The following is a 24,675-nucleotide window of genomic DNA, read 5'->3' as shown; positions in this document are numbered from 1 at the left end:
TCGATTGGGGCCACTAGGAAATAGTGAGCTTGCTTTCAGTAGCGTGGGCTAGAGATTCAAGAGAGGGCCTCAGATAAAAGATCGTCGTAAATACCACCTACGTTCTCAAGTCAGCGGCCCAGTGAACCTTTCTAGAACCTAGTACAAGCATCCTGAATTTTCCATTGGGACAATCTAAGTCACAAATCTTCCTCTACTTGGTAGAGGCTCAGAGCCGTATCAGCGTAGGGCAGTCAAAGCTTGCGTAAATGTTAACCTCATGCTGACTTCTACTAGTCAGCCACACTGGCTCGTGCCCTACTCTACATGGACATGAGACACCTGGACCGCCGCTCCCCATATTCAGGATTCAATTTGCGGGGAGGGATTAAACCTCAGACTTTGCATGAGGCATAAAAATGCGGGGGCTGACTCAGTGATAGGGTACCGTGGGCTAGTACTACTAAATCCGTGGTATCCACCCAGTAATGTACCAGCTACGGGTAGATAAGCGCGGGTCTGCAGCAGATTGGCTGGTGCGAGATAATTCCTCTGGGTTAGACCAGTTTGATTTGGATTGGAAAATGGAGAATGGAGAGGTTTCATCCTTCGGGACTTGACACCGGCTGTTCGAGTGACACTTTTGGAAAAGCTGACTTTTGAAGATTGCGGGAACTGATATGATGCATTCAAGCAATGACGTGCCTATTGACTACGAGAGTTTGACCCTTTCTTGTGGTCTCTTGAAGCCACTCTTTCCCCAGCACACTCATGCTCTGGGGTGGCGCCTCCTGTTTGATTTATAAAACGAGCTCCCTGGAGGTTTCCGCTCCGAGTCGGTATACTTCTTCTTTTCAACATCAAGAGTCCGTTTTTTACAACTATCCTCTTGTCATCTTTGAATTCTGTCGTTCCCTGCCGTTTGGACTTGTCAGAATGACCACGTCCTTCAGCCCATCCGAGACGGGATCACCGAGCCCAGACATGCTAACGAAGAACTTCTCTCGAATGTGAGTGACCTTTATTTCCCGGAAAGACTTCACCAGAACACATACTAACACATCCTTCGCTCCGTTAGATCCCTCCTCGGCTTAGCATTCATTACCTTAAACGTAAGCCAGTAGGCCGTGGAACAGTTTCCTCGAGGCGATTATCTGCTGCTGATCAACACCCGTTGCAAATGCCAGTCATGGACCGCTTTTGCCTCGGCTTTGCCGTTGAGCCTCACATCCGGAGGCCCCACGAGCATCATCTGGGGTACGAAGCCTTTTAGCCCTGGTTACAAGGATTTGCGAGTACTGACCCATCCCCGAACCAGGTCTCTTGACCTCGGGCTTTTGTACACTTTGTATCGCCGCCTCTCTGGCAGAATTTCTATCCGCATATCCTACGTTAGTCTCTCGGCATCCCATTTCATCTTTCATCAACAATCCACTCCTTCGTAGCGGGGAAGATTCAAGGAAGCTAGTTGGGCGACGCTGATATTCGGACTTGGACAGTGCCGCAGGACAGTACCGTTGGGTGGCTGGTAAGATTTCCTTGCGGGTGATCTATAGTTAAGTGGTTTGGAAAGATATTGACAGACTTTCCGCGTCACTTTTATACAGCCGGTACGCGACCCTAGTGACTCTGCTCGATTAACGTCTTGCTGATTGAAGCGCCAGTTTCCTGGGATGACTACAGGCGGGTGCTCTCATGGGTTACGGCTTGGGCGAATGTCACCGCGTGGGTATGTAAGATCCCTAGCATACCACGGGGCTATGCCTGCGCCATCAAGACTTATCAGGAATCTACAGATCTGTCTCTGCGCGACGGCGTCGCTTTTTGGGAGCCAACTAGTCATTGACATTGTAATCCTAGCTCATCCGGTAATGCACTCTTCTCCTGTCCTCAGAACTTTACAATCTCCCCTTGATTAGGGTCAGATCTATCCCTGACCTTGCTTTCTAGGAATTTAACTTGCAAAGATGGCATGTGTTTCTCATCTATGTCGGCTTTAACATGATAGCTCTTTTGGTCAACGCCTTCTGGAACAGAATTTTATCCGCGCTGAACAGAGCAGCCTGTAAGGTTTTTCCGTCCAGACGATGACTGGGTTTATACACGCATGACTAATGCAATAAATATCTAGTGATCTGGTCCCTCTGTGGCTTCTCCATCATTTTCGTGACTGTCCTGGCTTGCGCATCGCCAAATTACAATTCTCCGAGGTACGTTGCAGCTAGCACAAAGCTGTGTCGCGTGGTCCTACTATTTCCACATCGCGAGTCGATCTGACGGTTCCGTCAGATTTGTGTTCACGAGTTTCATCAATGAGACTGGATGTAAGTTCTCTTAAGTTCTGTTAGATCGTCTCCTTCGCCCTGGTTTCAGTATAGCTAATTATTGGCAACCAGGGCCCGATGGCTTGGCTTGGCTTTTGGGGGTACGCCCAACACTTTTGCTCTATCTTTGAACTTGAAGACTGATCCACAGTTTTCAGCTGCTCCAAGGTGGACTGTGCCTTGTCGGAGTTGTGCGTATTCGCGCCCATAGATACTTGATATTCTTGACTAAATAATTGGGACCAGGACGCAGTTGCGCACATGATCGAGGGTAAGACCCTTCTGTATTCCGTGCTACGGCCTGCCTCACCTAACATCAATCATTCTTTGACCAGAAATTCCCAAGCCAACCGTAGATGGACCGCTGATTATGGTCGCATGTGTGGCAATTGGCCTCACCACCAGCTTGATCTTAATTATCGCTCTTCTCTTCGTGTCTCGTGATATAGACACTATCATCACCTCTGGTGCAGGGCCTCTACTTCAAATCTTTTTTGATGCCACAAACAGTGAAGTAGGGTCCATTTGCTTGCTAGTGTTTGTATCTCCCCGCGATTTCACGTCACTATGTCTGACAGCTGATATTTTCTTTCTGCAATCCTCCAGTTTCCCGATTGGGTGCCTTTTGCTAGGCGTGGTAGCCATAACTACCACGTCTAGTCGGATGATCTATGCTCTTGCTCGGTACGGACAAGTCTCAAATTCAAATCACTGGAAAATGAACTTTCCTTATCTCTTCCAATTTATCCTTGTACTAATTGAGCATACAGAGACTCTGGGCTACCATTCTCTTCTGTTTGGACTACTTTTAATGCCAGGCTCAAAACACCTGTGAATTCCCTGGCTCTAAATACTGCAGCAGTAATCTGCTGCGGCTTTATCTTCCTCGGCTCTTCCAGGTATAGTCTACTGCTGCTGGAGCCATTGTCCACGTTCACGAGATTTTGTCCAACGGCTAACCTATGATATCACTCATCTAGTGCATTCAATGCACTGAGCTCTGCGACCGTCATATGCTTTGACATATCCTATTGCCTCCCGATTTTGATTCATTGTATACGGGGGCGCAAATTGCTCCCTGTGGCCCAATGGAGCCTCTACCCTGTCGTTGGGTGGATTGTGAATATTGTATATTATATCTTTTCTATTCATTTCTCCCTCTGGCCCTTTACCCACGACTAATCCTGAAATAGGTGTCAATCGTGTATATTTCATTTACGACTGTGCTCTTCATATTTCCACCTGCCCGTCCAGTAACGGGTTCGACAATGAGTGAGGATGTCCGTGCTCGAGCGAATTTCAAAAACTTGACTAACGGACGGTTCTGTTGTTTGGTAGACTATGCCATTGCGGCTACCGGCGGATTCGCGTTGCTATCAGCAATCGACTGGTTTGCCAGGGGGCAAAAGCGCTTTATGCTGATCGTGGTGAATGCAGAAACTGAATTCCCTCAAGCCAGAACGTCAATTAGTCCGATCAAGCCGGACGTATGATTCGGGGTTTCGGACTGGGATATTGGAGCAACTGTCTGTTAAGCTTGTTGCTTGAGTTCAAATTGGCACTGTTTTGCTCAAGGTACAATGCCATCGCTCGCCATTTTTCGCCTTGGTGGCTTTATGCCGAGCAAATTAACTGGCGGGTGGGAGAGAATATTGGAAAAGGTTGAATCGAATTATGGTCTATATAATTGAAACCTGCATAGCACACCAATGCGTAGTTAGTCTCGGCGGTTGGGCCAAGTCAATTCCGACCATTCTTCGGCTGGAAACATTAGTTGTGATGAGTGGAAGAGGCGGTTGGCAGCCACCTGCGCACAGTCGAATTGCTGGCATCTCTAGTGGAAGATCACCAGGTTATTCCCCGCAAATAATCCTGCTACTACAGGAGGGTTGGCAAAATGTATCATCCAAAGGTATGGGCCTCGATAGTGATACTACAAGTAATTGTGGGCCACTATCCAATAAATCCCCTATTGACTCCCACAATGTAAGCTTCCACATCAGGTATCGTCTAAGAAAATGTTTCTTCACGGACATGCGTATGTGGAATCTATTCTCGTGGATGGCGAATTCGAACTGACTAGGTTGAGGACTTGCAAACAGCTCGTGGGCGCTCAGTTCGCCGGATCATTACGACTTTTGCATCAGGCAGGACAGTTTTCCCAAGTCATGAGCCATGGCGTCCGTGGCACAAAGGCAAGCCCCCTCCGCGGTCCAACAACCTCATACTGATTCCTCGCGCTTTTACGCCCGCCTCCAATCCTTCGCCTCGACCATTAGTTAGTCTATCAATCATGCGCACAGTGTTATTGAGCGCTCGTTCGGCGGATCGTGTGCGTGGCGGCATATGGATGTTCCATGCGCAGGGGCCCCTGCCAAGAACCCACTTAGCTGTTTCTGTTAATTGTATCCGCCAAGAATAAGAGGTCGTGGACGATTGACTGTGATGCTTTTCCTGGTCGTAGTCTAGTCGTCTGTGACAGCGAGAGTATGACCGAACGAGTTTGCTTCTCATATCGCTGAGAATTTATTGACGCGTTTGAGCGAACGAATATCGTGTACCGCCGCACTCATCTTGCGTTTCACCCCGAAAAGGTGAACTCGAATGCAACTTACACAGTGAAACTGTTTACAAACATCCAGATGACATGTAGCTGGTTACCTTGATGACACCCCTCTGCATCTTCTTTCTTTGGGCACCCACCAATCCCGCTGCTACTACGTATAGGGACCCACCGTCGTCGTTAGGCTGTTGCAGTGGGATTTGGCAGGCCCCTCACCCAGCAGCCGCATCGCCCCCAGACCCCCGCCCCCGCCGTTGCAGAGGGACAACTAGTAGATCGTTTAGTGTATCACAGCCGCCTGCCTCTGATGGTCCTAGTTGCAGTGTCCTAATCTGCTGGCATGATGGTGCAATTAGCCTGCCCCTGTTGGGATTTCGCCTGCACTGCTGTTGAGCTAGGTGACCTGTCTTCCACACTAGCCCCCAGGCTCCCAGGATTAATGCCTGCCATGCACTATAATCTAGGCTATGCCCTAGACTGCACTATAATCTCCCTAGCTTTAGGGCTCATAAGATGGTTCCTGCCAGGTGTGGTAGCTCCTGCACTAGAGGCATACCTAAACAGCAGAGATATATATCACTGCATCCTAACTACTGGTTCCTGGCAAATCCACTGGTATCGAGCTCGCTGTGTAAGTAGCCAGCTACCACCCCAGCGCCACCAAGTATTACTTGTCCTGGAATGCCGGCGGGTACGGGCTTCATATGTCTGTCCACTATATAGAGCGAGTAATTGGGCCATGTCTGAAAACCTGGACTAGTAGTGTTGTCATCACCATCATAGCTGACTCTTCTGCTGTGGGAACAGAATGTGATCTCTGTGGGGCCATAGCAATCGATCAATTCCAAATCTGATTTCTCCAGCTGTCGGAAGGCTAGAATCAAGGTATCAGTCACCGCTTCCCCTCCACTGACGGCGACACGCCGGCTTGAATGTCGCAGGCCGTCCGTGTCACCATAACGAAGCCAGCTGATGTACTCCGACGGAGTAGCTTTCGTAAAGGTGATTCCCTCAGTAGCGATCAGAGGGGATATGGCCTGTGGGTCGCCACGTAGCTGTTTTGGGACAATTCGCAAAGTACCACCGTTTGACAAAGCCAGGAAGGTCTGAGATAGAGACATGTCGAAACTGTAGGAGCTTTGCTGCAATGCGATTTCACTTCCGTCGCGGAAATCCCATTTGTCTGTGGAGGTTTCAATGATATTTCGGAATGTTTGATGCTGCATGAGGATCCCTTTGGGGACTCCAGTAGAGCCACTGGTATACATAATCACCGCCGTGGAGCTGGGACGGGCGGCGTTTGGTACTTTGGGGTCGTCAGAGCGGGAGAAAATTTGGTCGACATTCACACTGGAGCCAGGAGTTTTGAGGGACGCAATATCCGACGCACTGATATTGTTCACCAGCGCCAAATCAGGCTTGCAGTCTTGCGCAATCGTCGCGAGGCGTACCAGTCCCATACGACTGTCCAAGGGAATGTATATCGCATAGAGACGCAAGATCGCAAGGAGAGAACATGTCCAGTCGGATCTTGGCTCCATGAAAACGCCGATTTTGCTTCCGGGACCAGCGCCCCGCTTCAAAAGAGCCATGGCAAGGGAATTCACTCTCTGATCCATTTGCGTGTAGGTCGTCTTCCGCCCGTTACCATCAATAAGAGCCACATGCGTGCCATAGCGCTGCACCATAATGTCAACACGTTCGGGTATTGTTTCTGGCCATTTGTACTTGTATACGGGACCTATGAGTAGATGCAATGTCAAGTTAGGGGAAGTCCTTGAAAGACACAAGTGGAAGAGAACTGGCCGTGTCCGAGCTTTATGGAAAACATTTCACTTCCTCGGCTTCGTATAATGCCGGTCCGTCAAACCGTAGTGCGGGATTGCGAGCAAATACAGTGAGAAGATTCCGATAAACGCGGCCCAGAACATCCACGTGTTGTGCATCATACAGAACTGATTGACCGGCAATGATGACATGGCACTCTCCATCACGATTATCAATAATATCCAAACTCACGTCATACGGAGCTTGGCCTTGTTCGAACGCAGTGGCCGTACTCTCGCAACTACAGAAGGTCCGACTCTCAGAGACAGCTGCCCGATAGTTCAGCAGAACCTGGAAAGGGGGCTGTGGAAAGCAGATCGAGGAACTCCAAGCTCGTTCACGATGACATCGAACGGGACCTTGGAATGAGCGAAAGCGTTCAGTGACTTTTCCCGGCAATGTGCAAAATATTGGTAAAAGTGTGGTCCATCTGAGGCGTGAAACGGAGCGGCAGGAGGTTCAAATACAGGCCCACGCTCTGCGACATGTCTTTTCGGTACCGGTTTGCAGAGCTGATGCCAATGCTGAGATGCCCCACGTCCACAAGGCGGATCAACATGGTGTAAAAGACAGCCAAGTGGAAATGAAACGCTGCCACTTTCATCGGATGGCACGTATTTTGAATGCATTCCAGTAGTGCAGAATCAATACGGTATTCCGTCGTGTGAGTTTCATACGCCGTCAAAGTGACCCGGGCAGACGTCCGAGCCATAGGAAGGGGGGCGCAAGGGACAAGGGATCACCTCGAACTCCCTCATCCAGAACGCAATATCACCAGCCCACTCGCCAGCCTGGTATTCTCGTCTCTGTTGCTCTGAGAAATCAGCGTACTGAAGGATCCGGGACTTAGGAATTTGGATTCGTAAGCCATCTGCAGGTCCCCGAGAAGCACCTCCAGGCTTGCTCCATCCAGGTTAATGTGGTGATATGCAATGATGCGCTGGAACGAAATACTTGACTTTTGAAGGAGGAGAATTCGCATGTTCTCCCCTTCTTCCACCTTGAATACATAACCTCCGATTTCTTGATAGAGCTCGTCAACTTCGTCGTCACCCGATATAGCTCGCTGCTCCAGAATCAAAGAAGAAGCTACAAGAACCTCTTGCTTTATGGTACCCTCTTGCTTTATGGTACCTTGCGTATCATCGGTGACAAACCGCGTACGCAAAGCCTCATGGGCTGTCCAATGACTTGAAAGCACGCGCAAAATCATCCACTCTTAAGGGGCCGTCAAGGCGAATAGAAACCGTTATGTTGAATGTGGATGGATCTTCGAGATAGTGTCTCAAGAACCAAAACCTGGATTGAGCAAATGAAATGGGGACACTCTTCTTAGGCTCCACGGCTATGGTCATGGGGATGATGTGGCTGGTAGTTATGGACGATTTTGAGGAGGAGAGCTCTGTCTTCCCTTCCGATTCATCGATCTCGGACCACGAAGAGGACGACATGCTGGAAACTAGAACGTCTTGATCAGGACGATGTTTGCTGTCTGTGCTCAGATCAATTGTTGCAGATTCCTGCAGGGAAGAGTCTGAATTCTCCGATACATTTTCTACGCTAACTGAGCTCACAGACTTGGTCGCGTCAGGAGAAGGCGTCGCTGCAGGCAGATCAATCTCATGCCGACCGTGTGTGCTGTGCCCTAGTGTAGAGGCATTGTCTTCAGCTACTGGCAACTGTTGACTCGCGACTGATGCGGAGTTGCTGAAGTCGTTTTGTGCCATACCAGATTTGTTGGAATGCTGTGGTTGCTGGACTGTCTGCTTGGGCTTCGAAGGCTTCGATGATGCGTTTGGATCCAGCTTTGGCGTTAATTCTTTAGGGAGCAGTTCCTGGGCCTGGACAAGGATTTCGTCCACAGTCGCTCCACTCAAGATCTTGAGAACACGTATTTCGACGTGTAATTCCTTGATAAACCACGACCGGATGTCTAGCGCAACCAGAGAGTCAATCCCCAGCGTGTCGGCCGTCAGACCGGCAATTGGTCGATCATCCTCCACTTATAAGTTGGTCTTCAGCTTCATAACGAACGCATCTGCATCATTGATGTAAGTCCATCTTTGCGCTTTGACACCAAAAGACAAGGTATACCTAAGATTATGTCATGCACATCCGCCAGACTAACGGCTTCTAACAGGCGCACTTTAACAGGAGCCCAGGATGTGGAGCCCTCAGCAACAAGTTCTGTCCTTCCAGTTTTCTTAATGCAATGCTGAAACATGGGGTTATTAAACCAGGTGATCACTTGCGACTCATCGTTGTCGATGATCTTCAACCCAGTAGATAACTCGTGACGACATCCCCATTGATGCTGTCGAGCATACAGGGCTTTCGCAAAAAGCCAGCAGAAGTCATGCTCTGATAGCCAGAGATTACCAACCTTGGGTAAGAATTCCGGCTGGGCCAGAGTCGGTTCTCGAGTCACATAACCATTACCAAAAATAGCACCAATATGCACAGCGGACGCGTTCAGCCCCTCCTAGCAACATTGGTTTGCAAGGCTTGCCATGAACATATTCGCCGCCGCATAGGCTGACTGACCAGGATTGCCACTCACTGCATCCATCGACAAGAAGAAGACAAAGAATTCCAGCTCAATGTTTCTGAAGATTTCCTCCAAGTAGGTGCTCCCCTTGATTCTGGGAAGGAACACCTTATTCATGCGCTCCATGTCGAGGTCCAAGAACATGGTATCATGGAGAACCATAGCTCCCTGGGCCACTCCAGCTCTTAGGAATTTTTGATAGACTCTCCTGTAAACAGACTGGACGGAGTCACACTTAGATATATCACTAGTTAAGAGATAGTCAGAGTAAATGGCGTTCAAAATCCATAAAACTCGAAACCAACAGTTTTAACTGAACTTGAATCAGTTTCACCATACCTAAACTAAAACTGAAGTAATTCCCTAGGCTAGGAACCGAACCCTCACCACTGTGTGTTCGGCGAGGGTTGGATTTGATTTTAGTGGTTCGGTTATGCAACTCTAATCTCCATCTATCTTATTTAATAATTTATTAAACCTTGATTCAGGTGTAAAAGAAGATAAATTGATTAATATTAGATTATTCTCAAGATCATAGAAGTTATTTAATAATAACATCCTGAACTAGTTCATAACTAGTTAAGAAGATAAGATATATAAAAGTTCAGAAAGTTTTACAGAAGTTCAGAAGATGAATAAGGAATTTTATATATTATATAATAAAGGTTGGATGACCCACTTAATAATTTATCCAACCTACTTCTAGTTTATCCAACAATTCCAACCCTTTCCGAAGGGTCGGCTGACCTGCAGTCTGGAGATCTTCTCCCATGTAGGTGATATATAGTTATTAATATTTGAATAGAGTGGCATAACCAACCTGCAAAAATCGAACCTAAACCTCACCGAACTCGCAGCAGTGCGGGTTTTATGTCATGACACTCAACACGCCAAGGATGTGTTTGTTAATTGATGAACTGTGTCTGTTACACACTGTATCGAAGCTCAGGCTCCTGGGAATATGTGGGTCGGAAGGTTTTGATTTATGAATATAAGTCCATCGCAGTAGCATCTAGCATGGTTAGCCAAGGTATCTTTTCCGACTCGATCTGCAGAGAATGTATCTCTTATGGAAACATGTGGAAATGACTGCCGAGGTTCTCTGTGATCCCGCCAAGTAACTGTTGCAATAAATGGATAATCCTCCCCGAATGCAAATCCTCACGTTAAATTTAGTTTCTCCTGTCTGTGGTGTTTCCATCCCTCAGTCCAGATTCGATCTCATCCCAAAATGGCGTTCAATATTTCAATGCCCCCTTTCCCTGGCCCACAACTGCTGCTTGGCTCGCTACCTTTACTGGTGCTCTCAGAGTCAAGATCTCGGTCCCATGCCGGAACAATGCTTTTTAAAATGCTCTCCTCAGTAGCCTTTCTTATTGGCCCGCTTCTCACAACCTCTAGTGAATGGTCCCCATATCGACTTTCGATTACAATCGGCCTTGTCTTCTCCCTTGCTGGAGACTTCTTCCTGCTCCCTTCCCGAGGCGAGTTTTACAATTCGTCCTCTTCAGTCCAGGGCCAGGGAAAACCAATTTCGACCTTCTTCCAGCTGGGGGTAGTCGCCTTCGCATTGGCCCATATCGCCTACATTGTTGCCTTCCTCCGAGACACCAAAGGCATTTCGTTGGGCACTCTTACAACTACATTCATCGCGACCATGCTCGTTGCGAAGTGGCTCGGTGTGATCTACCCACCTGAACAGTCCTCGGCTCGTAGCAACTTGCTCAACCTCACCATTGCTCCCGATATGAAGCCTCTGGTATTGGTATATGCAATGATCATCAGCTCGATGTTCGCTGTTGCTCTGGCTACAAATCCGTCGACTCCAACCACAACCTGGCTGTCCCAACGCGGGCTAGGGGCTGTCATGTTTGTGGTTAGTGACGTCTTTGTTGCGAAAGATGCGTTTGAAAGTTCGTCTGGTCCCGGGAAGCTGGGCTGGCTTAGGATTGCAGTCGGATATGGTCTGTACTTCTGGGGGCAGATGGTCCTAGCAGGAACAGTAGAGACGACGTAGCTTCGAGGTTTCTTTCGAGCCACTTCGTTATCAATCAAGTAGCGGAAGACCAAAAATGGTTTCATTAGAGACTATCCCAAGCAAATTGCTTCTAAAATATACTGTACAATTGGAGCCATCCCGGTTGGGCTGCGTCGTTGCTTCTTCTTCAATCAATGCTACATGATTTTGCCCTGCAAAAGAGTATGTTCTTCGGATACCATATATACAAGCTTTCCGAACCAGATTTCCTCTCCTCCTGTTGACGACCAGTGATATAACTTTGAGTTTTATTTGTGTTAAAAATTCTGTTTGTATTCGAGCCTTGACTGACTCTTCCATGCCTTCTCTTTAACCGATTGCTCCTTCCACTTGAATTCTTGGCAACGATTTTCGTGGCTTCTTTGGCCAGCACACGAATGATACAAAGTCCTGCGATTGATTACTATAGCTCATCCTCCAACTGACCTCGTAAATCCTGGAACCTTTGCAATTTTGAGTCAGGTGGTTCTGGCTAATCGCGAGTAGTATGGCAATTGGCATTCATCACCAGCACGGCGCTGGGGTTGTATTCTATCGCTTGAAGTCTGGGTCCAATTAAACGACGAAGGTGCGCTCTGTCCAGCATCCTTACTTTGCAAACGTGGCGAGGCGCCGAATCCGTCGCAGTCTCGCGCGTATCCCGCAGACCCCAATTGGTTGTCCGGGGTGGCCGATCGGACCTGGATTGTTTACCCCTCGTCTGGCCAAGGTGAGGGAAATCCTTAACCATAAAGCGGCCCTGCTGTTATCGATCTCATCGTCAAATAACCACAAACGTGTCTATGGCGCTGGCTATCCCCGCTGAAGTCTGCGAACTTGTACGTTCTAGCCGTGGGAAGGTGTCGTGGCTAACAGAGCGCACAGGTCATCTCGCACATCCTGACACCGGACGATTTCTACTGGGCACCGACTCGTATCCTCCCATACACGCTGGAGCCAGATGTCCGAGCCTGCTTGATCAGCCTGCGTCTGGTGAGCAGAACATTCTGCGCCAGCGCTTTCCCTCAACTGTTCCGACATATTGTCGCGCTGGCCCACTCGTCAACGGCCAGCAACTGTACAGTGGCAGGTAGTTTAATCACTGAAAGAGTTTTTATGATACCTCCGGTCAGTTAATTCTGAAGAATGTACCTGGAAGTCGTCATTATGATCGTCATGCGCTAGGTAGAAATAACCTAGTAGGATCAGGTCTAGGATCCTGTAATTCATAACTGCCTTGCCCCTTCGATGAACTGGCCGAGCTTGGAAGAACTTATTGCACCAGCAGTTAAACTGTGGGTTCCTCTACCCATAGCTCTATATATATAAGGACTCTCATCCTCCTGGTCCTGGCATACTTAGATCACTATCCTCATTCCTCTCCCTTCCCTCTTCCCTTAACACCTCATCTTCATCCCACTCATCGCCCTCCTGTTCCCGTTACACAAGTGCCCACAATCACCCATCCCCGATATCAGCCGTCTAATTCTCCCAAGATGACTAGTGTAAGTTATTGCCTGGACTCCTTTTATCCCTGGAACCCTTTTCATGACAACCCAGAAGCCCTGAATATGCCTGCTAAACTTTGTCGTTACCCAAGCCCTATCTCCATGACAACCACTCCGACTTCTTTATCTTGTGATGATGCACCAAAGACGCAGAGTTATGCTGACATAGCTTGACGACATCCTCTTCCTGCCCGCCTACCGGAAGAAGTGTGCTTGAATGCTGGAACTAAGTGACAGTCTCAGTCGACCCTGTCCGATTTCAGAACTTTGCAGCAAACTATCACTGTGGAGCATGGCCCCCCGAACTTCCTATTCCAAGGAAACCGTCTAAACTCCGGAGATTGAAGATACCACCGCGCACATCGATCCCGCAATTTTGAATGACAAGCTGGCCTTAAGTGTAGAATATATAACTGAGGCTTCCCCCTGCCAGGAGCTTGCTCTTGCAGGCATTACAGAGAGCCCGTCTTCACAAGCTTTAACTGTCGACACTATACTTCCAGCCCCACAACTCGGACAACATGCCTCAGGGAGCTCTGCCACTTCGAATAGGCACACCACTTCAGTGAAGAAGAGCTGTTATATCCGAAAGAGACCCATGGGAAATGGCTCTAGTCGGCCTCCCTTACGAGAAACTAATCCTCGCAGGTGGGAGACTCATGGCCCTACATTTTTATCTTTTCATTCTTAATTCCTCGCAATGTCATTGCAGGATCGGTTGCAGTTCGTTTCCTGGTTGTTTGAGAGCGCCCTATCCCAATGCCTTTCTCAGTCTAACAGCCCCGGTACCATGCCTCTATCAAATTGTGGAACAGGCTGTGATCATAATACAATGTCTGATCCTGTGCACTAAAGCTCAATTATCGAGGGCATGCATTCTTTCAACCAGTCTTCTCACCGTGGATTAGAGTGTGGACCGCAGAACCACGGAGAATCACCACAGATCAAAGACAAAGATCAACAAGACGATGATCAGCTTAAGTATGAAATCAAAAAGATCCTCGCACATAGACAAGGCGCGCTTGGTTCCATCTCATACCCCGTCAAGTGGAAGGGCTACGATGAGACTGAGGCCACTTGGAAACCAGGGGTTCACTGCGAGATACGGTTGCATTAGAGGATTAAGAGTTACAACTAGCCATCACCGCGGACAGAGCTCATGCGACACATAATGCAATTGCGGCACCGGCCGTGCACAAGGCAGGAACCATTCTTATTCCCATCATACAGACTCAGTTGCCAAGCATACATCTATGCGCCATAAACCTCCTACAAGAAAAGGTCTACCATGGTCTCCGGATGAATTCACCCTTCTGTCAAGCTCAGAGTCGAAGACAATCTCCCTCGGCAATCTATCGGGAATTCTCACGGAAATTCCCTGGTCGGACTAAGGGCTCCCTCCAAGTGTATTAGAGCACAAAGAGAAAGGGAAATTTACAAGATGCGTGATTTGACTGATAGCGATGCTTGGTTCACCTGTCATCTCAGGGGAAAGAAGAAAGGGAGTAGTTTTATTGGGGTTGCCTCATGTGATATTAGGGTGAGGTAAAGGACCTGACAGTATTTACATGGGGCTCACGCCCAGGGACTCATAGGAGTAGAGGTCTGAAAGCCGCTTCATCAAGCGGCACCAGACCCTGTCTCAGACTTGCGGTCTGTCATAGCTTTAGGGCTCGATATGGACAATAAACCTGATTAATAATAATACCCTCATCTCAACAATTTCAACCCCCATGAAGTTCGATAGTGTGGTTCATCAGAATCAACACTCTTTTCTTCTCATCATTGCCTTCCCCTTTTCTTTTTGATTCCGTTGCCCTGGCTGGCTAGTAAATCCAGTGTATTTCCATAGCTATATACCCAGATTGCTACTAGATTCGTAGCCACCCTTGGAAGCTATTTCGAGTTACAAGTCATGCCATGCCGTCCGTTCGGAACATATCTTATCTACAGTAGCCATCCGACAGCGAAGACGCCTCTTACTGGAGAAAATTCATGCCTAAAAGACATGAAAGAGTTTGCTCTACCAGTCCTATGACAAGTAATTACTCAGTTGAAGTCTGCCCTGACGAGCCCACTCTGAGCACACATGGCTCGGAAAATCCCCCCAGCTTCCCAAAGGCGCAAAGGCGTGTCCGATTCTACAATCCGCCCATTGTCCATCACACACACCCGGTCATAATTAATGATTGTCTGCACCCGGTGCGCAATGCAAAGTAAGGTGCGCCCCTCGAAACGCGTCCGGATGGTCTCTTGGATGCGATGGTCGGTCTCCAGGTCCACTGAGGACGTCGCTTCATCGCAGACCACAATCTGACTGCCACGTACGAGTGTTCGCGCTAGGGCCATCAGCTGGCGCTGGCCCAGCGAGAAATTCAGTCCCTCCTCTTCTACGGGCCCATCCAGACGGATACGTGAGGGATCCTGGCTGTCGCTCTCAGACGTGAGTCCCACCTGCCGAAGCGCGGTCGACAGTTCCAGGTCAGTGTGCTCGTGAAAGGGATCGAGATTGGACCGCACCGTGCCCAGGAAGAGGGTTGGGTCCTGCGGAATGATGGAAAGTCGAGACCGGAGCTCGTGGCGCGGGACCTGGGCGATATCGATGCCGTCAATTTTGATGCTCCCGCTCGCGAGGTCCGTCAGCCGGAACAAGGCCGTCATTATGGAGGACTTGCCGGCCCCAGTGCGGCCGACGATGCCAATCCGCTCGCCTCCAGTGACGTACAGATTCAAGCCTTTCAGAACCAAAGGTAATTCGGGCCGGTACCGCATGTCGACCTGATGAAAGTCGATGGCGCCTGACTGAGGCCAGGACTTGTCAATTGCAGAGGGAGAATCGTGGTCCCCGGGATCTTCCTCTTGCGCCAAACTGGAACCGTAGAAGTGAACCCGCTCTGTGGCGTTCATAGCGTTTTCGACCTCGGCAAACTGTTTTACCAGTAATTGAATCATCTGCACGATGGCGAGAATATATGAGAAGACGAGGCCCGAGATACTCGGGGAGACGACATGGCGCAGGGTGACTACCAGCACTCCGGTGGTGGCGACGAGGAGGATAGAGATGGTGTCCAGGCGCGTACTCAACCACCGCTGATTGCTGAAGGTCAGGTAGTATGCCGAGTTCATTTTATCGATGGTCTGGCGCAGAGTGTGTGTGAAACGGCCCTGTAAGCCGTAGGCGCGGATGCTAGCGGTGCCAGAGATGGCTTCGCTAAATCGCGCAAAGACAGTGGACCGCAGCACTGCTTCATGCCGCTTCAGGTCCCGAGCTGAGGCGCGATAATACGCGGCCGCTATGAGGAACAAGATGAGCAGTGGGACGATGGCGATCCCGAAGTAGTGAAAATAGACGATGAGCAGAATGAAGACACTCAGGATCATGGCCAGGGTGTAAAGATACATGCGAATAGCGTCGGCCAGAGCGTTGTCCATTGTGTCTATGTCCTTGGAGAAGCGATTGACGATGCGACCTAGAGGCGTGGTATCGAAGAAGGCCATCGGGGCGCGCAGGACACATGCCAAGGCGCGCGCCATCATTGCCTTGCTGGCCCGGGTGGCCATTAGTGAGACAGACAAGGAGAACGAAAACATCAAGATCGCCTGACTGAGCCCTAACCCGACATAAACGCCAATGTATTGGGCCCGGGAAAGGTTGAACTTGTGATCCGTCCAGTAAGACAACCAGAGGTTGGTCAAGATGTTTGATGTCTGAGCTAACGCGAGCAATAGGAGCGGAATCAGTCCGTACCAAACCGAGCCCGACGCACGGAGATATGCTAAGTAAATACCCCAACGAACACTGCCTACGGACCGGTCTTCCTCCTGGATGAGCGTTCCCGGATCGGAGGTCTCTCCTTTGAGCCCTGGCTCGCTCTTCCGAGGTGACACTGCTTGCGTCGCTTCTTCGGCGCTGTCTGCGCGACTGGTCGAAGCCAACAGGTTCCGAAAGTCGATGTTAGCAGCCATAAGATTCTCATACGAATCATCTGCCTGGATGCGGCCCCCATCCAGCCAGATAATTCGATCACAGCGTCGGAGGATGTCGTGCCGATGTGTTACCAGAATACGACAACGGTTGCGTAGCAGCCCGCAGATAGCATGCTCAAAAAGATGCTGTCCCACATGAGCATCCACAGCAGAAAGAGGATCATCCAGAAGAACGAGTGGGCTGTCAAAGTAAATCGCCCGCGCCATGTTCACGCGCTGTCTCTGCCCCCCGCTTAGAGTTATTCCCCGCTCTCCAACCTCAGTCTCATCGGCAGAGGGCAGCATGTCAAAGTCAGCCTGCAGCGCACATGCCTCAATCACCTGATCATACCATTTGCGATCCATCTCTTTGCCGAACAGGATATTGTCACGGACTGTGGCATTCTGAATCCACGCAGATTGGGGGCAAAAGGCCCTTGCGGCTCCCATGGTCACGATCCCGCCAGTTTGGCGCATTTCGCCCGCGAGCGCAGATAAGAGAGAAGACTTTCCCGAACCCACAGTACCAATGACGGCAACGAGTTCATTGCGCCCGATGGACAGGCTGATGTCTTGGAGCGTGAACGGGGGCCCTTCCGCTATATCCGGGGACTTTGTGCCAGCCGCCCGGCTTGACTTCCCCATACCATTCTCAGTCGTTTGCGTGCAGGTCTGCTCCCAAGTGAAGGAAGCTTGTCGTGCCTCAATCGCCCATTCCGCGTTTGGGTCCCAAATAATATTTTCTTGATGCTCCTCGGCCAGCAGATAGCCTTCTACCCGGTGCAAAGATGCCCAGGCGTCTGTCAACTGGCCGATGACCACCGGGAGGAGATTGAACGGCACGCGCAGAGAATTGAAAATGGAGAGTGAGGAAAAAACCACCCAGGGAGTCAATTCATGTCCGGAGACAGAATAGACAATGAAGGAAAGCATGGAAGCGAAAATCGGCAAGGAGACCGAGATGGCATTCATAGCATTGCGCAGCGCCATCAATTTCTGAATCATCAAAACTTCTCGCTGTCGAAACGTCCGCAGAGCCTCGAGAAAGGCTCGCTCCCAGCCGTAGAATTTGACAAACCGGATGGAGCGCATGATCTCCTGGGTCAGCGAGAGGCGAGCATCCGTCGTCGTGTTGATTCTACGACGTCGGCGGATCAGCTTCTTCATTGTGATCGTGAGCAAGGGAATACCGCAAAAAAGCAATGCAAACCCTGCAAGAGCAGAGTGGGACATGTTGACGATCAGCAGAGCCAAGGCAAGAAAGATGGTCAACGGCGAGACCCAGAGGAGATGAAACATGCCACAGGCTGACTCGATACGAGACGTATCGGTTGACATCATGTTCATCACTCGCCCAGGGGGCCAACCAGTTTCACTAGAGCTATTCTGAGGGTCTCCTGCCGTTCCGGCGCGAGCTCGGTTGGACAATTTCAACGTCTTCTCGAAGATTGCGGTTATCATGACGCTCCGGGCCTGTGCACCGACCATAAAGCCACGATAGATAAATTGGTTCGTGCCAATGCTCTGGATCGCCTGCATAACCATGATGCCAAAGACCAGGCCGATCTGTTTTCCAAACCCTTTGCTGTCATCTCCGGATGCTTTGTCGGTGTAGGCAGCGGTGACCCACTTGATGAGATATCGCAAGACGAATGGCGTCATGACCTGGCAGATAGAGGAGCAGAAGACAAAGAGCGCCCCAAACCAGAACTCGCGCCAGAAAGTGTCGTGCAGTGCGAACAGAAGGGGATGAGCCTCGTGGCGACGGATGCGCGCCTGGAAGGATGCCTCAAACCGATCGGACAGCCGAGTGATATAACGGTCAGGGTTGACCTCCCAGATATCATTCATCTCCAGAGGCCGGCGGTAGCCAATGCTCATAATTGGCGTCATCCATTGGAATGTCAATTGACTGAGCCAGTTGGCTCCGTGCTCGCCCGATACTGATCTATGGGTGGGAACAGGAGGAATAGGACCCCGTCGCAGCGGATTGAGCGAGCGATACCATGGGCGATGGGATGTCTTAGCAGCCTGGGCTGCACCCAAAGGGGCATCCTTACAAGAAGGTGAAGGTATAATTTCTGACTTGTCTTCATCGTGCACGGTTAGGCGTATGCCCGACGATTTGTCTGCAGAGAATTCAAGGCATCTGCTGGTCTCTTCATCCAAACATTGAGATGAGTGTGATGAACTCATACTTTCTTCTGGAAAAATCAAAGGCCATGCATGGAATAATGTCGGAAAGTAAAGAATATGTGATACAATGGCTTGGTTAGCCAGACTTAATCGCTGGGGCCATCCACGTGTGGGAAGAGGCTCGGGATCGGATATCGGAGCCCTTGTCCGTGTCCGCTCATTCACGCATGTAACGTAAGATCCTGGTATCTCGTCGTACATACTGGAGCCTGGAAGAAAGATACCATACAATTTGAGAACAGTGCCTCCCCTAGTGATATTGTGTATTGATTCTGAATTTCTGGTTGGTCCCAGAGGTAGTTGCGGGAGGTGAGCATCTGTTAGGAATAAAAGGATCGACATGATATCAAATCGTATGGAATACCCATAGAAACCCTGTATCCAAGCATCTTGCCTCCTAGGATCTATAACATCCGAGTAATGGCTCCACTCGTGGGTATTTCAACCCCCATGCATCCTCGCTTGTTCAAGAGGAGAGTTAGTTACCTCAGTCAATTCATTCATTCAGGTAGCTCAATACACTCATTCCTCTCATCTTTCCTCATTTTGATCCCTGGCCTCTGATTGGTCAGTAAATATCTTGTATTTCATTACTAAACAGCCAGGTTACTGGTAGCATCTGATGTCGGAACAATAAATGACTGTATAGACTAAGAATGTTGCCCATGGTGCATTTTTAATCTAGCGGTATTGTGCCCTATCTGTGTTCGACATGTCTGAGCAAGCTATGACAGTATGGGCTAGTAATCTTGGCGAACGAATGGGCAATGAAGAGAGATCAAGCGAAACCAATTTGAGATGACTGAGTTCGATTGATTGAAGAAAGAACGAATATCAGGGGCAGGTTGAAATACCCCATGGATGCCTAGGTACACAGTGTTACGACAGCCGTAATGCCCAGAATACCAAATTACTATACAAAACACAAAGGAAAGTGAGTCACTAAGTATAACCCATGTCTTAGCGGTAAGTTACCACTCCATGTCTTGACATCTGATTAGCCTTAGCACCAGTATTATCTTCCAGTAGTCAACCGCCACATAACCATTTGCTAGTTTAATCACTTTAAGCATGCATAAAATGTTTATAGTGTGGATGTAAGACCAGTAGTCCCATAAGCCAATAGCAAGCTGTTAACTACACACTGCTTCTTATTACCAACCACTCTACTTTGATCGCTTCAATCGCTCTGCTTTAGTCGCCTCCATTGCTAGCTTTAATTGCTTTATATTACGGATTAGATAGAGTCTCCTCCCTTTTATGTACAGCCTTAACTCAAGGTTCCAACCAGCCGAACCTTCCAGTTTAGTGGTTTAGCGGGTGATTCTTAAAAATCCAGAGTTACTTCCCTTACTATGCATATGTGGCGGAGTGGCCCGGATAGGCCGCCGTACAGGTGATCACTGACTGTATGGTAAATAGGACATGAAGGACAGGACTGCAGCCTGAGCACTACTAGCCACCGCCGTGGGCGTGGAGTGGGCCTATCTGAGGTCCCAAGCAGCCCTTCTCGCAGCAGACGAACCAGTGGCCAGCTCCAATGTGGTTATCGTCTTAACCTTTGCCATGGCCCATGCGCAGATGGTAAATAAGTACTACGCTTTAACGTCTTCCATGGCATCTTGGCAGGGGGGAAGTTTAATAGTGCCAGGAATAGCATGCTCCTTGACTTGTAGAGGACATGGTTAATTTCTATAGTTGCAGCCGCATAGTCAAGTTATATTATTGTTGCATTCGCTTAGCGCATTACGAGGGCCAGATAGCAGACTATAGAGGGAGCTCACCCTCAAGTAATGCTAGCTCACTGCTAGCACTGTTCCCAGCGCTAATCCCTGGGAGTTGCATTTGCCACTAACCGATTTCTCCGTAGACAATCAACTTTCAAGAATTGGCAGTGGATAGAGAAGCTCCCTGTCTGAAGCCATCTGGGCTGATGTATGATGAGCTCTCCGAACGTAACAAATTAGGATGCTAAATCAGATGCCTGTAGATCAACGTTTGTAGATCATAGCTTAAGAGGCGGGCGTGGGCATGGAACTAAGGGACCTGAAACCGCCGCGCAAGGACCAGGCCGTTCAGCATTGCACCAGTGACAACATCTGCAGTAGCCTCGCAGGCACTAGCGCGCACTGGTCCGAAGAAAGACAGTTTAGCACGTCCGGCTACTACGCGAAACGACTAATGCGCTTAGTCAGAAAAAAAAATGTGGAAATAGGAATCACAGATAGAGATTGGTTTTAATCCGTAGCGGCGGGCATGATACTGCCTCAGCCACCAACACGACAGTCCTATGTGGAGGCGGTATTAATGGGACCCCAGGCGAGACAACCACTGCTGAGCAAGGGGAACGGAATCACAGCCATCGTCGGATCCCATGTTCCCAAGCACATCCTGGCTGGTCTTAGCCCTCTGGGTCTTGGTATGTGCTTCTTCGGCCGTTGGCAATCAAAGCGTTTGTGCGGGGGGAGCGATTGGGCCAGAGACTCTGTCCAAAGTGTATAGTAACACCGGCGTAGATTGGGCGCAAGAAAATGTACTACGCTTGACCTCCATCAGGAAGTATGATGGGCCCGCCAGGGATAGTAATCAGTAATTCTTCGAATATTCCGCCTCAACAATCTATCAATTCAACATTTGGTATGGTCACCATCGGCTATACTGATTACCTGGTATCTTACCTGCGTGGATTGAACAAGACAACTAAAAAAGCCTCGTAAATAAATTCTTTTTGTAAAATATAATATGATTTTCAGTGGTTTTCAATCAATTATATGCGAGCTCAAACATTTGAGCTCAAATATTACCGGCATGCCCGAGTACAACATTCTGTATGAGTTGATTCGGAGGTGGTTCTGTGGAAAAGCGAGGCTTGAACAGCAATTGACCAGTGGCCGGCTCCGCTTGCGATGTCTTTCTGGGTTCACCGAGATTAACTCGTTTCTCAGGGCAGAAAGAGAGCCTTCTGCCTCGTACAAAAAGAGTCAAAAGACCCCAAAATCCATTCAAGTTTTTCGAGGAGAAGCTCTCTTCTTGCTCTTGTCCTGCGTTTCTAGCCACTAAGAATCTCGTACAATGACTAGTTTGGCCTGGTATCACTCTTATGAGCGTCACTAGACCTGCCAAGGATGAGAGTTCTCCAGGAGTATACCTTATTAGGAAAGAGCTGGTATTGGATGTTATACCGGTCTATCCCTGCAAAGCCTACTGAACTAGTAAAATAAATGCGGTCATTCCAGATACTGCTCCATGGACGTGGTGATCGTAAGCAGGAAATTCAAATCTAGACCCCATTTGTGCATGTTCGTTGTTGGGGGTTGCGTGGTACTGGATTCCAGCCGCCCAGTCCCTCAGGGAAGCCAGCATGCATTAAGTGATCAGATTACGAGGCTCCTATAAATTGATAAACTCTTCTTGAGTTGGTTGAGGATTAAAGAAAAGATTGCCATTGTTATTGCTGGGCTGTGCTATCTCAACCATGGCTGTGATTCTTGTTCATTTCATCCACGCGTGGAAGACGCTTCTCTACTCATACCTCGCTCTCGCTGTGACCTACTATCATAAAGCCCTGGGCCGGACGGCGGTTGGACCAGCTCATGGTTCTCTCACAGTCACGGACAACCGAACCAAGCGAACCTACCATCTTCCAATTGCCCATAATGCTGTTCGAGCTCTGGACTTCCGGCAGATCACGGCGGCTCAACCAGGGGCTGACTTTGTTGATTATGTGGACAGCGGGCTGCGGATTATCGACAAGGGGTACCTGAACACTGCATGCATGGAATCCTCCATCACCCTCATCGATGGCAAGCGAGGCTACATTCAGTACCGCAACCACTCCATTGAAGATCTCTTCGAACACAATGACTATGAAGAGGTCATTCATCTTCTTATCTGGGGAAAACTTCCCACTGCCACGCAGAAGCAGACATTGCGTCAGAAGTTAGCCATGGAAATGAAGCCCCATCAGTGTGTTATCGACGTGATTCAGGCATTTCCGTAAGTGAATACTCTCACATTCGCCAGGAGAAGATAGTCCAGGCGCGCTGACACACTTAGGGCCGACTCGCTGACCTTCCCCATGATTCTGGCCGCTCTCTCTGCCTACGCCTCGGTGGATGAAGGCACAAGAGCCACCCACTCCAAAGGCGAGCCACAATACCTGGGAAGACCGCAAGCAATCGACAAGGCCGTGATTCGGACCCTCGCGATCTTCGCCACAACAGTGGCCTTGGTGTACTGCCACAAGCGTGGGCGAGCATTCCAGCCCCCACACCCGGAGGGATCGTTTATTGGCAATGTGCTGCTGATGATGGGGGTAGTTGAGCCGAATAGGCAAAAGCAGCCCCCAAAGCCCAACCGAAAGATCGAAGCGTGCTTCCAGCGGCTGTGGATCCTATACGCGGACCACGAAATGACCAATTCGACGGCGGCGTTCCTGCATGCAGCATCCACGTTGACAGACCCGCTGTCGTGCTGCGTGACAGGGATTGTTTCGGCGTACGGACCACTGCACGGCGGGGCCATCGACATTGCTTACCAAGAATTCGAGAAGGTGGGAATTCCGGCCAACGTGCCAACTCTGATTGCGGCCGTCAAGGCCAAGAAACAGCGGCTCTTCGGGTACGGACATCGAATTTACAAGGTGGTCGATCCACGCACCAAGTTCATCCGGCGACTGATGGACGAGCACAAAGACCAATTGCGGGCTAATCCCCTTCTTCAAGTGGCTTTGGAGATTGACCGAGTGGCGTCCGAAGATGCTTACTTCACCTCACGCAACTTGAAGGCGAATGCAGATTTGTACGGCTGCTTTCTGTATACTGCATTGTAAGTGGGCTATTGTCGTTGGGCTACTTTCTGATGATATGATGATCTAACTCGGACGACACACGTTGTAGGGGATTTGAGACGGATATTATCGTTGCTCTGGCGAGTCTTTCTCGCACTCCGGGGGTGTTGGCGCATTGGCGCGAGGCAATGGGTCAGACTCCGATGTTGTGGCGGCCGCAACAAATTTTCACTGGGACTGTCGAGCCAGCTGAATCAAAGTAGGAAACCTATACGAGAGCGAAGTTTATTTCAAGAGCTCGGAGTCTGAAAAAAGCCGGCGGGGCGAGGTTGGTGAAAGCCTTGTACATACTTGGTCTGGGGGAGTGCCACAGTGGGAGTGTCAGGGGTGGGGAAGAGAGGTAACCCAGGGGCGGCTAAGCATTACATCTACTGTAAAGGAAATCCACCGCATTGACCATAGATCCTTTCCTTGGCACGGAAACACCCATCGAGCCGTACGCTAAGTTCTAACCAATTGCAGTAATCAGTATCCGTTACACGAGCAAGATTATTTATTATTCGCGAGCCTCGTAGTCGTTGTGATCTAGCAAACCTCTTGTCTTGGCGTTTCATGCAGACGGGCAGGGTTATTACATTAGACTAAGTCACTGATTAGTTGCGAATAATTGACTCAAGTACCTTGGTCTTCTGTGTGTCTCACACTTGGCTGACCGAATTCGAACACAATAATCTTCGTGTAGCTCAGCCTTATCCAAGTTTCATCTCTAGCGTTTGACTCCGATTAAAAACCCATTAAGTAGTCTACAGTACAACTACACCGTTACCAGCCACGCTATTCTACTACGAGTGGTATTCTGATAAATCAAACTCGTTTCCACTAATTCTTGGGGACCGGGGGCAGATATCAAAGTGGTATTCACTGACTTGAAATCAATACTAATTCCCGTTGATCTGGT

General features: G+C 49.4%; 5 protein-coding genes across 5 annotated transcripts; 3 read left to right on the top strand and 2 right to left on the bottom strand.

Annotated features, from left to right (window-relative positions):
* Window positions 1-5,456: 5,456 nt before the first annotated feature.
* On the bottom strand, window positions 5,457-9,385 carry ALT_5968 (uncharacterized protein; the record flags this gene model as incomplete). The annotated part of the gene is made up of 5 exons (XM_089599999.1): window positions 5,457-6,607; window positions 7,525-7,872; window positions 8,021-8,695; window positions 8,788-9,175; window positions 9,254-9,385. The coding sequence occupies 5 exons, from the start codon at window positions 9,383-9,385 to the stop codon at window positions 5,457-5,459; spliced, it is 2,694 nt and encodes an 897-aa protein (XP_089455461.1).
* A 1,195-nt stretch (window positions 9,386-10,580) lies between these two features.
* Window positions 10,581-11,258, top strand: ALT_5967 (lysoplasmalogenase; the record flags this gene model as incomplete). The annotated part of the gene is made up of 1 exon (XM_033555790.1): window positions 10,581-11,258. One exon carries the CDS (start codon window positions 10,581-10,583, stop codon window positions 11,256-11,258), a length of 678 nt encoding a protein of 225 aa, XP_033411681.1.
* An 803-nt stretch (window positions 11,259-12,061) lies between these two features.
* On the top strand, window positions 12,062-12,395 carry ALT_5966 (uncharacterized protein; the record flags this gene model as incomplete). Its single annotated transcript, XM_089599998.1, has 2 exons — window positions 12,062-12,097; window positions 12,144-12,395. 2 exons carry the CDS (start codon window positions 12,062-12,064, stop codon window positions 12,393-12,395), a joined length of 288 nt encoding a protein of 95 aa, XP_089455460.1.
* Window positions 12,396-14,815: 2,420 nt separating this feature from the next.
* On the bottom strand, window positions 14,816-18,928 carry ALT_5965 (oligomycin resistance ATP-dependent permease YOR1; the record flags this gene model as incomplete). Its single annotated transcript, XM_033555791.2, has 1 exon — window positions 14,816-18,928. The coding sequence occupies one exon, from the start codon at window positions 18,926-18,928 to the stop codon at window positions 14,816-14,818; it is 4,113 nt and encodes a 1,370-aa protein (XP_033411682.2).
* A 3,475-nt stretch (window positions 18,929-22,403) lies between these two features.
* On the top strand, window positions 22,404-23,980 carry ALT_5964 (citrate synthase; the record flags this gene model as incomplete). The annotated part of the gene is made up of 3 exons (XM_033555792.2): window positions 22,404-22,924; window positions 22,985-23,755; window positions 23,827-23,980. The coding sequence occupies 3 exons, from the start codon at window positions 22,404-22,406 to the stop codon at window positions 23,978-23,980; spliced, it is 1,446 nt and encodes a 481-aa protein (XP_033411683.2).
* Between the last annotated feature and the right edge of the window lie 695 nt (window positions 23,981-24,675).

The sequence above is a fragment of the Aspergillus lentulus genome (genome assembly GCF_001445615.1).
Source record: "Aspergillus lentulus DNA, contig: Alt12, strain: IFM 54703, whole genome shotgun sequence".
In the NCBI taxonomy this organism is placed as follows: domain Eukaryota; kingdom Fungi; phylum Ascomycota; class Eurotiomycetes; order Eurotiales; family Aspergillaceae; genus Aspergillus; species Aspergillus lentulus.
Note: the sequence above shows the minus strand (reverse complement) of the source record. Positions and strands in the feature narration are given on the sequence as shown.